Source organism: Grammomys surdaster, unplaced genomic scaffold (genome assembly GCF_004785775.1).
Source record: "Grammomys surdaster isolate TR1022 unplaced genomic scaffold, NIH_TR_1.0 363, whole genome shotgun sequence".
NCBI lineage: Eukaryota > Metazoa > Chordata > Mammalia > Rodentia > Muridae > Grammomys > Grammomys surdaster.
In genome coordinates, this window is record NW_021604782.1 from 9,022,740 (window position 1) to 9,036,935 (window position 14,196).

The window sequence follows — 14,196 nt, forward strand, 5'->3', positions numbered from 1 at the left end:
GCCCGCCCCTTCCGTCCGCACGCCCGCCGCCCCGCCGGCCCTTCCTCTCCCACCTTCCACTCGCGGCCCGCGCCCCGCACCCGGCGGCCCCCGCGTCCTCCTCCCGCGGCAGCGCTGTCCGCGGCGGCCGGAGCGGGCCGGGCCGGGCCAGCGGGCCGGGGGATGGCGCTGCTGGACCTGGCCCAGGAGGGAATGGCCTTGTTCGGCTTCGTGCTTTTCGTGGTGCTGTGGCTGATGCATTTCATGTCCATCATCTACACGTGAGTTGGAGGGTCGGGGCCTCGGGGACGAGCTGGACTGGCAGGCGTGTGTGCGGTGGAGGGTAGCGTTCTGCGGGAATAGAGAAAGCTGATCCCCAAACGGTCCCCCCCCAGTCGGTCTCCTTGGGGCCGTGCGGCTCGGGGTCCTGGAGAGGGAATAGCGCTGGAGTCGCGACCCGACTCCTGGGTTGCAGGCGACTGCAGAGCTCTAGGAGAGGAGCCTGCTTCTCTGTCTGGTGGAGGGTTGTCTGCTTGGTCGGATTGTATAGGAGATTCGTGTGATTTTTTTTTTTTTAACCCATCTGGCGAAGATGTATTGTGAGGTTTCCCCTCCCTCCCTTCCGCGCGGGCCACGTCTCTCTTGTGGAGATGGTCCTTTACACTCTTCCGGGAGCTGCTCACCACCACCCTGAGACTTGCCAGTGGATTACCTCCTTCCTAGAAGAGCTGTGTGCTTAGATAGGTGTGGAGCACCTGGCCGCCTTGAGGAACGTCCGTCTCCGAGCCTGTGTTATAGCTTCGAGTCCTATCAGGGTGGCATTTCACTATCATTTCTTATTTTTTTTCAAGTCTTTATTTATTGGCTTGTTTGGAGTTGCACTCTACCTCTGTTTTCCACATACATCTTTTCATTTGACAGGTACCTCCCAAGGCCTACTAGGTACCATCTGGTATTGGGCTGGGGACACAGGTGAGAGAGAGCAGGACAAAACTCCTGCCCTCGTGAAGCTTACATTCTAGAAGGATGAAAGATGATAAAAATCTAAATAAGGGTTATTCCTTATAAAGCTTATGACTAAAGCAAAACAGGTTGAAGGGGCGGAGAGAGACATGATATAGGTGGCTAAGTTTTGATCCATCAATGAAATGTCTTTAAAATGAAGCCTGTTTAAATGTGTAGACATGAACTCATTGGGCATTTTAGCCTTAAAGTGTGTGTGTGTGTTTGTGTGAGTGGTGTTAACTACCAAATAGGAATAGTCTAGAATAATAGGATGTATGTTAATGAAAAACAGGGAAGGATGTTAGGCAATTACTTTTAGATTTTTTTCCACTATAGAAAACATGTGCTTTTCTCCATTTGGTGTGCCATTTCCTGATACCGAGAAAGATGACACTTGTATAAGATAAGCAGGCAGGGTTTTTTTGAAAGTGAAAAAAAAAACATACCCCATTTGGAGTTTAGAAATTTAAGCTGTATTCAAAAAGCAATACTTTATCAGGAATTTAGACAGTACAGAAAGGAATAAAGAAGCTAGTTATAACACATACCAAAATGTTACCTTTTTTTTGCCTACCTTCCCAAGTATCTTTTTTTATATATGAAGAGGGCAGGCAAAGGAGGAGAGAGGAGACTGTACCATGTCATGACTGTTGTTCTATATCCTGCTTTAAAATCTCACCTTCTGAATAAGTGGTTTTTTGAGAAGCAGTACAGGGCATTGTTCTAGGTGCTAGAGGTTAAGCATGAAGAATCAAACACCCCAGGGTGCTGCTCCTAGGCAGCTGCCTGCAAAGTAACCCGACCATTATTTTTCTCATATCAACAAATGTGTGAGCTATCTCCACCGGTTTAGGGAGACGCATGGCGTTTTAGCTTCTGAGCTTTTATATTCATTTATTGTTTTTGGTAGGCAATTCAGATGATTCCAGTTAAAATTAAGCAACACTTAATAAGAAATGGTTATATTTGTATTTCTTAACTTTTTCCTGTGTGTGGGAAATCAAACCCAGGGCCTTCTGCATGTTGGGCAAGTGCTTTATTGCTAAGAAATAGTACTAGTTCCTGTGATGAATTCTTCTGGGGGGCATTGTTTTGTTTTGTTGTTTTAGACAGGGTTTCTCTGTATAGCCCTGGCTGTCCTGGAACTCACTCTGTAGACCAGGCTGACCTCGAGCTCAGAAATCTGCCTGCCTCTGCCTTCCAAGTGCTGGGATTAAAGGCCTGTACACCACCACTGCCCCACCTGTGATGAATTCTTATACATGTATCTCCTTAGTTCACATTTCAAAGGGAGAAAAATTATTGTACCAGAAATGATAAATCTTTTAATCTTTGATACAATGTTGCCTTATAAAATGTGATGGCTATTCATAGTCCTGGCTGTCTTGGATGATGAGTATTTCCCTGTCCCTTATTCTTCACTGTTTCTTTTGTTTTGATTTTCATCCACTTAGTTACTGGTTCCACTGAGTAGCTTTTCAGATATGTATATGCTAATTTCATTTAGTCATAAATTATCTGGATATAGTCTTTTGCCTACACTGCAGTCTATTGCCAAGTTCCTGTTTTTGTGGAGGTAACTCCTGTGTTAATCTGTCACAAGCTGTTGCATCTCCTATTTTATTGTCTCTCAGCTTGAAGCTAGACATGTCTTCTGTTTTATGTTTCCTTTTATCGTCTGCATTTCCACATATTGTATATATTAATTGAATATGTTAGTCTTTTTTTCTACTGTCGTGAATTTTCCTTTTTAATTTTCACATACTACACTGTGATTTTTCTCAGCATTTTTCTTTGTTATACAATGAGATCTAGAACCCTAATTAATAATCTTTTTCTGAGATAGGGTCTTACTAGGTAGCTTAGCTTATCCTGGAACTCATGATGTATACCAGGCTGACCTTGAACTCACAGAGATGCCTCTGCCAGGGTTCTAGAATTAAAGTCATGTACCAACCATGCCTAGTTATAATTTTACATTTTTGAGCATGGAACAAATATTAGCTTTGTTGAAATGCTGTAAAAAAGCTTTGTAGTTATTTTTTTTTAATACTCCAGGACATTACCTGTAAATTTTAAACAATTGTGTGTGTGTGTGTGTTACATCCTCACAAACAACCTGCAAGAATTAGTTCAGTTCTTCTACCATAAGGGGGTTTGGGTCTGAGGATTGAGCTTAGGTTATTAGTCCTGGTGGCAAGCACCTTTACCTACTGAGCCATATTCAGTTACTCTTCTTACACAGATAACAACATGCCCAGGGGTTGAGTGTGCCAGCACACAGGCAGGTTGATTTCTGAATTCAAGGCTAGCATGGTCTTCTTAGTGGGTTCCAGGACAGCCAGCATTAAATAATGGAGAGGTCCTGTCTCAAACAACCAAAATCAACCAAACAAAAGAAAAAAATCAAACACCCAAAGTATCTAGATCTCATTGTATAGCAAAGAGAAATGCTGAGAAAAAAAAAATCACAGTATAGTGTGTTAAAATTAAAAAGGAAAATTCACAACAGTAGAAGGAAGCAGACTAACATAATTAACATATATAATACTTGTGAACATCTGTAATCTTAGCACTCAACAAGGTTGAGGCAGGAGGATTGCAGTGAAGGCTAGCCTAAGGTATATTATAAGATCCTGTGTTACAAAAACAAAAACTTAAAAGACAAATAACTAGCAGACAAATTTGTATAGATTCAGCCGTACTCTTTCTGAGGTTGCTGTTTGTTTGATAAATTTCTTTCTTTTTTCTTTTCTTTCCTTGTTCTTTTTTTCTTTTTCAGTCTGGTCTCGATGTCACTTTTTTTTGCATGTATGGTTTCATTGAAAAAAAAAAAAAAGTTACTTCCCAGTTTGATGGGAATTGTTTTCAAGTGAAGAACAAGGTTGTGGTTTGGTTTTTTTTTTTTTTTTTTTTTTTTTTTTTTTTTTTTTTTTTTTTTTTTGGTTTGGTTTTTTCGAGACAGGGTTTCTCTGTGTAGCCCTGACTGTCCTGGAACTCACTCTGTAGACCAGGCTGGCCTCGAACTCAGAAATTCATCTGCCTCTGCCTCCCGAGTGCTGGGATTAAAGGCGTGCGCCACCACCGCCCGGCTCAAGGTGGTTTTTTGTTTTTGTTTTTGCTTGTCCTTTCCTAACTCTATATGTAAAATTGCTGTTGAATCTCAGAATTCAACAAAGTTTAAGAACTGTGGAAATAGTATTTTGGTCAAAATGTAAAGTATTTTGGAAAGTTGCTTTTAAAAAAAATTAGATGCAATGTACAAAAACATAAGATATTTTGGAAAGTTGCTTTTAAAAAAATATTAGATACAATGTATCAATGGCACCTGCTGGATCTGTTCTGTTGTATCTTCTTACAGTTAGAGAAAAGTCTTGGCCTGTATTTTCAACAGTGGAGTTAACCTTTGATTAGCACATTGACTGTCTCTTACTCAGTGAAGTTATTTGTTCTGATTTCACACATGTCCCCCAGTTCCCATAAGCACCCCTCCCCCAGTAAAGAGTAGTTGTCCATAAAATAGAAACAGGTGTTTCCCATGTTTTGAATCTGTCTCTACTGATGGATAGCTGTCCCACTCACTTTGTTCCTCTGTAACTTTAATACGAAATGGAGGCACAGTCATTTCACACTATTATTTTAGATGGCAGATACTTATGGGAAGGGTCTTATTGCCCAGATTTTTGATTTTCTAAAAATAGCAGGTGATTATAGCCGTCACTGATTATAAAATAGCAGGTGATTATAGCTCCCACTGATCAAGCCGTCAGTGGGAGCTAAGTGGTCTTTATGGGTTCTTTTGTTTTTCCTTTTGTTCAGTGAGTTTGGTTTCCTAGTTGGGAACTGAAATGACGACATACAAAGGTCTGAAAGTAGTTGTTTTCTTCCCCTGGAGCCATGTGGAAGCCATCTTTTTGGATGGTTGATCTCTCTCCCATCCATTCTTTTCTGTTCTCTCTTCCTTCTCTGTCTAATGAGTGCTTTTCCCCTCTGTGTGGATGCTCTACTGATTAGATACTCCTTGTTAACTGATTGAAAGTGATGGGCGAGCATGGGAATAATGCTTTTTTTAAAAAGATTTATGCCAGCCAGGTGGTGGTGGCGGCGGTGCACGCCTTTAATCCTAGCACTTGGGAGGCAGAGGCAGGCGGATTTCTGAGTTCGAGGCCAACCTGGTCTACAGAGTGAGTTCCAGGACAGCCAGAAACACACAGAGAAACCCTGTCTCGAAAAACACCCCAAAAAAAAATTAAAAAGTTTTACTTATTAACCTTTATGGGTATGTTTTCTTTTATGGGTATTTTGCCTGCATGTATATTTGTATAGCATGTGTATCACTGGTACTCATAAAGGCCAGAAGGGACTGGTGTTACAGTCTTGTTGTCTTTTGTGTGTGTGTGTGTGTGTGTGTGTGTGTGTGTATGCAAGCATCCCTGGCTGTCCTGGAAAATTCACTCTGTAGTGCAAGCTGACCTTGAACTCAGATCTGCCTGCCTTTGCCTCCCTAGTTCTGGGATTAATCCTAGGATCCTGATGATCCTAGAGAAAAAAAAAAACTAGAAATGTTCACCCAGATTTACTGTTGAGCAGTGGCTCTCTTTTGGTTGCCCCTCTGTTCCCCTTACAGTTGACTCCCCTCATCTTCACATCTGCCTTCCTGCTTCATTTGTCACTTCGTAATCTAAACGTCATTTGGAAATCCTGGGTCATGTGCTTGAGACTCCAATGCCTTCAGGTTAAAACTCAGCCTTTTGACACAGTTCACTGGGAGTGGAACCAGGACCCTGCCCCTTTCTTCAACTGCATTGGTTCCTGCAATGGAACAGTGGAAGGTGCACTGTTCCGTCTCCAAGGTTATCCCTCTTTCCTTCCCTTTTCCCTCCCTTTCCCCTTTTTCTCTCTCTTTCTTTAAAACATTTTTTTTTCTTCATACTAATTCAAGTCAATTCAAGAAGAGTTTTGTGAGTGCTTTGGAGTGTCACTTCTCATGCTGTCCTGGGGCTTGGGGGCATTACTCATTTAAGCAGAGTGATTTTTCTCTTTTTTGTATACATTGTGTTTGAAGATACAGGTATTGACTCATTTACCACTGTGTCTTCAGGATCTACTAAACATTAAATCAGTACTTGTTTAATGAATGTATGATCTTTTGAGTTTCTCTCATAGCTGTACACACATACACACACACAAACACACATGAGTTTCATATAATATTTATATAAAATTATATATAATGGATACATAGCCATTATTTCCATCTCTGGTGGTAATTGCAGTTTAAGGCAAATGGCCAAAATTTGGGATGCATTTATTGGACATAGATTTTTTTAAAAATAAAGTTGGACCAAGTGAAATCTTGTTCTCACTTTTTTAAAACCAGTTGCAGGTGCAATAGAAACTGATCCATGTCAATCTGTTTACATCAGTCTGTTAAATTGTTTGTTTGTTTGTTTGTTTTTTGGTTTTTTGAGACAGGGTCTCTCTGTATTAGCCCAGGAACTCATTCTGTAGACCAGGCTGGCCTCGAACTCAGAAATCTGCCTGCCTCTGCCTCCCAAGTGCTGGGATTAAAGGCGTGTGCCACCACCGCCCGGCCTAAAATTTTTCTCAAAAGATTTCCTAAGGGACCAGTTGTCTTGCTAAAAAAATAATTTTGCTAAAAAATAATTTTACACTGAGTTCTGTCCTCTGGTGAATGTAGAGCCGAGGGCTAGCCAGGGTTGGCTCACAGATATGAATGTCACAGAGAGTTCTTAGCTATTCTCTCTCCATTCACAATATTTTCCAGATACTGAATAGTTTAAAGGCTGAGGTCTGCTTTGAATGGGAATTGTGTACAAATAGGGAATGGTTCATTACTTCCGGTGGCTTTTGCCTTCGTGGTATGCTCATAGATGTTGTGTAGTTTTTAGCATTATCTGGTAGATCCTTCTATGAGCTACCATTGCTGGTTGCTATCAGCAAAACATCATTCTCTGCTTTCTGTGGACCAGAGTTAATTGTAGCTTCACCAGACGGTTAGCGAAGTGGGTTAGTTTTGTTTGTGAGTCTGTTATTGAGATCTCCTGCTGGCTTCCTGTGGTGATATGACTCTTTTATATTCTGTGATATCTGAGTCCATTGTCCAGTGGAGACAATTTGTGCTTTCCTATATGGTTAGCTAACTCCTGGTTATCTCTCTTTCTCATGAGAACCTTGTGTCAGCAAAGTTACAGTTGCACTAAGGTAGGCTTGAGCTGCTGCTGAAGTGCATTCAGATGCCCATCGTGAAATGCTAAGAGCTCCGTGACAACATGAGTCACAGCCCGATCCACACTGATCATAAACACAGCGACAGCCTTCCAGAGTCCAATTATATGTGGCAGCGATGGAGGCCACTAATCACTGGGGATAACTGTCATGGGCAAGCTGATCCCACAGTAAGCCCAATTTGATATGAAATATTAACAAGCGTGGTATGGAACACCAGAGAGAAATGTCTGGCCTTGGAGCAGTTGGCTTATTGGAATCACACAGCACAACTTGTAAAACAACAAAATAAAACAAGAGCATAGTCTGGAGTTATAAAGGAGGGTGACCCTTGCCCTTGCAGACTATATACTCTAGGAAGCCTTAAGCAAAGTCCTGGTGCCTCACCCTGCTTGAGATTACTGCCAAGGCAGCAGCCAGCCCACTGGCGAGGATGAACCCTGCTCTCTGCCACCGTTGCTCACTCTGCCATCTCCCAAAGGCAGCTCCCTCTCTTCTCCTGCCACAGCTTAGCCCAAACAGAACTGCAAGTCAGGGCTGTTGGTGAGTGAGCCTGAAAGATGGGACGGCGTAAAGGATGGGTTAAAATCATGGAAGCCTCAGCCCCACTTTCCAGAGACTAGGATGTCAGGGTGAGGTGGACATGAAGCCCTCCCTCTCAGTCACAGGGAGCTTCCTGCAGAAGTCCTGTCTCCTCCTGTCACTCCTTTACCTGCTTCTCTGAAGAGATACACTCAAGTTCAGTGGAGAAGGTGGGACTCTAGAGGCCGTTCTCTTTCTGCCATGGCTTGTTGCTCATAGTGTTTGGACTCTACTCCAGCTTCACCGGCCTGCAGCTAGCAGGGCCAGCCTTCCTTACCCACAGTACTTATAAACACCTCTCTCCCTGGCCTTGACTTGACAGTGGCCTTGCCTCAATATAACCTGAATGCCTTTGTTATTGTTTGAGGGTGACACTGGCTCCCAGTTGGAAGCTTTAGTTTGGAAATAATTTCTCTTGCAAAGGTATACTTTTTTTTTTTTTAAAGAAAGTTTACTGCATTTAATAGCTCCCCCAGATTGCCCACTTAAGTTTGCTCAGTAGTGAAACCAAAGCCTAACCATATAATAGAGTCATGCACTCTGTGCTCAGCGTATTCTTGAAGTTGTAATAAAAGCTGATTTATGAATATTGAAGGATATATTTGTTAAGAGGGGAAATACTTCCCTAGAATAAAGAATATTGTTAAAAAGCCAGGCATTAGTGGTGCATGCCTTTAATCCAAGTACTCTGGAGATAAAGGCAGGCGGAACTATGAGTTCAAGACCAGCCTGTTCTACAGAGAGAGTGAGTTCCAGGACAGCCAGAGCTCTACAGAGAAACCTTGTCTCTGAAAAATCAAAGAATATTATTAAAATCCCAATCAAAGCTCATGCTTCCCCTAAGCAAGAGCTAGTCTTCCAGGTATTAAACTAGTCATGGAGAGGGGTTCTCACCTCAGGTGGAGTAGAAAGCTGGTGGGTAGCCTCTGCTCCTGGGGACTATGCTGGACTAGATATGCAGTCTCTCCCTCCATATCCTTTATGAGGTGAGATTATCTTGGAATTGCACACTAATGAAGAATTCCTTTGAATATTGTATCTGTTACAGAACAGATATTATCCTGCCTGTGTCTCAGCTTCTTCACCTACCAGGGGTGAATGAGGTAGCTTCTGGTTTGGGGACCCAAAAGTTGAGACAGGTTTGAAGGATGGCAGGTACAGAGTCAGGACTCTGCAGAGCCTCTGTCTGGTGGAAAACTCATCTATCTTAGAAGAGCTCAGCGAAAACCAAGCAAACCAAAGAGCACTAGTAGGCTCTTACCTCATAATAATTTGTTATAATATTCAATGTTTCTTAATCCCATGCTTGTATTGTGACATTTTTGGATATCCATATAACATTTGTTTACTGCAGTGCTAGGAACTGAACCTGAGGCCTCACCTATGTAAATGCGCTTCCCCTGAGCTATGTCCCTTAAAACTTATATTTCCTAAATGTTTGACATAATTTTTTCACCTTAGCTATTATACCAGTCTATATACTGGCTTTCTTTTTTTTCTTTTAAGTTTTTCTTTTCATTTGTTTGTTTCAGGTGCTTGCCGTGTAACCCACATTGGCCTTGAACTTGGGATCTCAACCCACAGACTCCAGAGGGCTGGGGTTTCAGGCACATGTCCTTTTGTTTGAGTCTTACATATGATTTAAACCCCATGTTAGGTGTGTTTTAGACTGTATTTTCTTTTCTTTTCCTTTGGTTTTTGGAGACAGGGTTTCTCTATGTAGCCCAGGCTGTCCTGGAACTCAGTCTGTAGTCCAGGCTGGCCTCGAACTCAGAAATCCGCCTGTCTCTGCCTCCCAAGTGCTGGGATTAAAGGCGTGCGCCACCACTTGGACTGTATTTTCATTTACTCTGTTTTAATCATGTTTTCTCTTTCCTCTCTCTCTCTCTCCCTCTCTCCCTCTCTCCCTCTCTCCCTCTCTCTCTCTCTTTCTCTCTCTCTCTGTCCCTCCCTTCCTCCCTCCCTCCCTCCCTCCCTCCCTCCCTCTCTCTCTCTCTCTCTCTCTCTCACACACACACACACACACACACACATACACACACTATTTAATTTCCGTTTTTCTCTCTTCCACTGTTTGACATACTTAAATTTTAAGTTTCTGAACTCTGGTAATTCAGAGAAGTTGCCCGTGGCAGAAAACGTCCTTAAATGCCAACACTAGTCCTTTTCTTTTTAACTTCTTCTTTTCCATTTGTTTGTTTGTTTGAGTTGTATTTGATATTAGCTGTCATTGAACGTTTATTTTCAGCCTGTATTTCTGGAACTACCCTGCAAGGTAGACACTGCTATTCACACGTAAAGAAACAACCTGCCCAAGGGCACACTGCTAGTGCTCTGAGTTAGAAACCCTGGCAACCTGCCAGCAGCTCAGGCTTCTAAATCCTCTCAGCTGTACACTGCCAGAAGCAACCTAAAAATAACCCGGAAGTGAACTGAAGTAGATGGCTAGGGGACGTTTCTGATAATGGATGACATGCTCCTCCCTTTTTCACAGAATGTGCACTGTCCCTCAGACTAGTCTGTCCATGTTGCAACTGCTGCTCTTTGTGAAAGCTCCGCCTCCTGCCTTTTCTCCTTACAGTGACCTAGTCTCTGAGGTCTATGGTTCTCTGCTTTGCACTTTGGAGTTACAGGGAGCTGTTTGGGGACTTAAGAAACCTTAGTTGCTTGGGTCTTACCCCTAGAGGTTCAGCACCAGAAGTTTTTAACTCCCTGGGCGATTTTGATGAACAGCCCCTGGTGACTGTTTATCCACCAGTGCGTCCTGCACCTGTCACCTGTCACCTCTGTCTCTCTGTTTCCTTCTCTTCTCCACTTACTTCAGAACCCACAGTTTGCCCTCGCCCTTTGCCTTGGCTCACCTTGCTTGGCATCATGTATCAGTCTGTCCAGTTGTCCTGGATCCATCCCGTGGCTTTAGCTTCTCAGATTTCAGGATCCTACAGAGGGTGGTGGCTGGCCATGTGGACAAGTACTACTTCACATTCATGGTCTCAGATCCCTGTCTGGCACCACTTGGTGTCTGTATTCAGTGCTGTCTGTTGTACCTTCTACGTCTTCACCATCCTACCATATTCTTGGCAGATTGTTTGAATTCTTGGCTTGTGTTGTGGATCCTGTTAGGCCAATGGCTTTTTTTTTCTTTACCCTCTGACTAGCTCTTTGGCCTTAATCTGTGTATGCAAATATTATTTAAAAATCCCCCCAGGAAAGTCCTCCTGTCCCATCCAGGCTCTCCTGGCCCCTTCCTCTCAATTCTGTAGTTTTAGGGAAACTCAACAGTTTCTCTATTGTTATGTGTCACCTCCCATTTATTTACTTGTCTTCCCTTTTTGTAAAGTTTTTTTTTTTAAATTATGTAATCTTTACATAGTGCAATGTGTATCTGGGAGTGCCATGGTAAGCATGTCGAGGTCAGAGGGCAGCTTCCAAGAGTCAGTGCTCTTTGTTCTGTGCGAGTCCCTGGGTTTGCACCCAAGACTGTCAGTCTTGGCAATAATTGCCTTTTATCTCCTGAGCCATCTTGTTGGCTCTAGGTACTTAGTTTTTTAAATCTGCCTTTAGAAATCTGCCTACTTCTGGGCTGCATCTGATTCCTCCTTGCTTAAAGTGCTCAGGATTCGCCACTTGCATCCTTAAATTAGAAAACATTGACCTGTCTCCTTGGCAGCATCTCTTGCTGTTCTTCAAAGAGAAGACAACATTTGTTTTTATTTCTGTGTTTGTGCATGCCTACTTGTTTGTGTGTGCTGTGCTTATCTTATGACGGTCACCATGAGTTCCTTAAGCCCACCCCTGAATCATCTGAGTCACATGATCTCTCCTCCATGGTCAGGCAAGCTCTGTGGATTCTTTCTCTTTCTTTCTTTCTTTCTTTTTTTTTTTTTTGGTTTTTCGAGACAGGGTTTCTCTGTGTAGTCCTGGCTGGCCTTGAACTCAGAAATCTGCCTCTGGCCGGGCGGTGGTGGCACACACCTTTAATCCCAGCACTTGGGAGGCAGAGGCAGGCGGTTATCTGAGTTTGAGAGTTCGAGGCTAGCCTGGTCTACAGAGTGAGTTCCAGGACAGCCAGGGCTACACAGAAAAACCCTGTCTCGAAAAACCAAAACAAAAAAACAAAAAAAAGAAATCCGCCTCTGCCTCCCAAGTGCTGGGATTAAAGGCATATGCCACCACTGCCCTGTGCCCTGTGGATCCTTAATCTGCATTTTCTCTCAGTCTTCCATTCTTATATGCCCTACTACTGGCATTTTAAACAATGCAGCCTTTCTTTGCTTTTCTCCTTCTGGACAGTTAGAGCATCTTACTCCACCTTCCATCCCCCTGCCCTGTACTTTGCTCTTCTAACTTAAGGCAAACATAATCCCGGTCATTTGATTTGCGTCTTCCCTGGTTATTTCTTGCCTGTGAAATGGAAGCAGAGTTCACAGTAGGGAAGAGGCATAGGCCAGCACATTGGGATCTGCTAAAACGCACTTTCTATTTCAGAGGTTGGGAATGGTGGGGGCAAGTGGAGTGGACTACACACTCAGGCCACACCTAGCAAAAGCCACGTCCCTCGCCCTCCTCCATGGAGGTTTACGTGTGCTTTGCTGGTACCCTGATGTAGCACTAATTTGAACAAGGTGAGAAATACCTGCTCTAAGCACTTGGAACTACTGTGATGATAAGCACACACTGGAAGTCTAGTGTCTTAGAAGCACAGAGACAATGAAAAGCAGACCTTGAGTGTCCAGGAGGACAAGCTCTAGAGCCAGTGATGTTCCCAGGCTGGTTTCAGCATCCTTATTTGCAGCCCATTGTGTTGTCCCAGGGCTTCCCATGCCTGGCCATTTTTACAAGAAGGAGACAATTTTGAATTTCACTTTCCTGAGTTCTGGGTATTTTCCTGGACTCCGTGTCCCTACATTTAGAGGAGTCTGCTATACTGTGCCTGGGCTCCCTGGCTGGGATGTGACCAGAACATGATCTCAAAGGAGTAGTGGGGTGGTTGTGGTGTTCTCTTTGGCTCTGTGTCACGTGAACACTGGGGTCCTTTACCTAGTGCCCAGCATCTGTAACCAGCCTTTCCCAGGTTTTGTCAGAATGGTTTTGGGTGGGAGGGCAAATCCAATTTGTGTTTCTTTATTTTGTCTAAAAGTTAAAGTCCAGAGGAAGACTTGGGTTTCTGATGCTTTGTTAAGTTAACAGAGAAAGACTGCATGAAGTTTGTTATAGTCGCACACCAAAAGCAGCCAGGCATCAGGAGCAGATAGATGATATGTGCACTTTAATAGAAGGAATTCTATAATGAGGATGAATAAGCTGTAGATGCTCAATAAACCATTACTGCGGACAAATCTCACTCTAACATAATGGGAAACAAAAGGCCGATACAAAGGGGAGGCGCTGGACGTGCAGGGGGGTTCTGGTGATGCCGCTGTTTATGACCTGGGCATAGGCTGCAGGGAGTGTGGCCTTAGCAAACTCCTTGAGTTGTATATTTATGTGTCACTTTACATTAGTTACCAATAAAAACAAACAGTGTGAAAGAAAGGTCAAGGACAAGCCACACGCAGTAGTGGTTCAGCAGAACTGGATTCCCAGCATGAAGCCTGGAAGGGAAAGGTGCCGTCTAGAGTCCCAGCAACAAGCAAGTCACCTGCTCCAAGATCCAAATCCAAGCTGCCTGCTGATCACTGAGACCACTTTTGAGAAACCAAGCGAGTGGTCTATTTACACTATTTTGAAAACTAACTGTGGATTTGGTTTATGACACACTGGTCGCTGTCTAAGGAGTTCTTTCTGTATGCGGTGGATGTGATAGGCAAAGGTAGCATGTCCTAGCTCTAGACTTAGTTTTGTTGACATGTCTGAGTTGTATGGAATTTGTACAGTTCCCTCTTTTAAACTACAAATCTCTGACAAATGTGTCTGCTCATCATGGCTGTGTCTGTATTTAAGTACAAACGATAACCTAGCATTCCCTCAGAGTCCGTTGTTCAATAAAAGAATGCTGAGCATAGTGCTAAATCTGCATGGTTTTGATTAAATGGACTTTTTTGGTGCTTTTGATAAATATTTCAAGTACCCCACACCAAAGAGCTTTGTTGGTTGTATCACATAAACTCAAAACAGTGTTCTCCAAAGTGGGATTGCATATTCTACAGAGAGTGTACTCATATTGATCCTTTGGCATACAGAAAGAAATACCAAGGACTGGTTAGGCAGAGAGAAATGGTAGTAGTATACATGATTAAGGTTCTGCAATATGGTTCGGTCTTAATTTTGTGAGAAAGTTCAGATATGGCCCCTATCAATTCTTTTTACCCATAAACCTAGAAGCGACAGGATATGGCCGGAAGCAAGAGAGCACTGAGCACAAAGAGGAGTGGAGCCGGG

At 43.2% G+C, this 14,196-nt stretch overlaps 1 protein-coding gene across 1 annotated transcript in view; it reads left to right on the forward strand.

The window, feature by feature from the left end:
• Positions 1–132: 132 nt before the first annotated feature.
• Positions 133–14,196, forward strand: part of Ugcg (UDP-glucose ceramide glucosyltransferase) — a 31,276-nt gene continuing 17,212 nt past the window's right edge. The window contains exon 1 of the mRNA XM_028779950.1: positions 133–260. Coding sequence (XP_028635783.1) covers positions 163–260 — 98 coding nt within the window. The 5' untranslated portion in view covers positions 133–162. The remainder of the gene's footprint in view (positions 261–14,196) is intronic.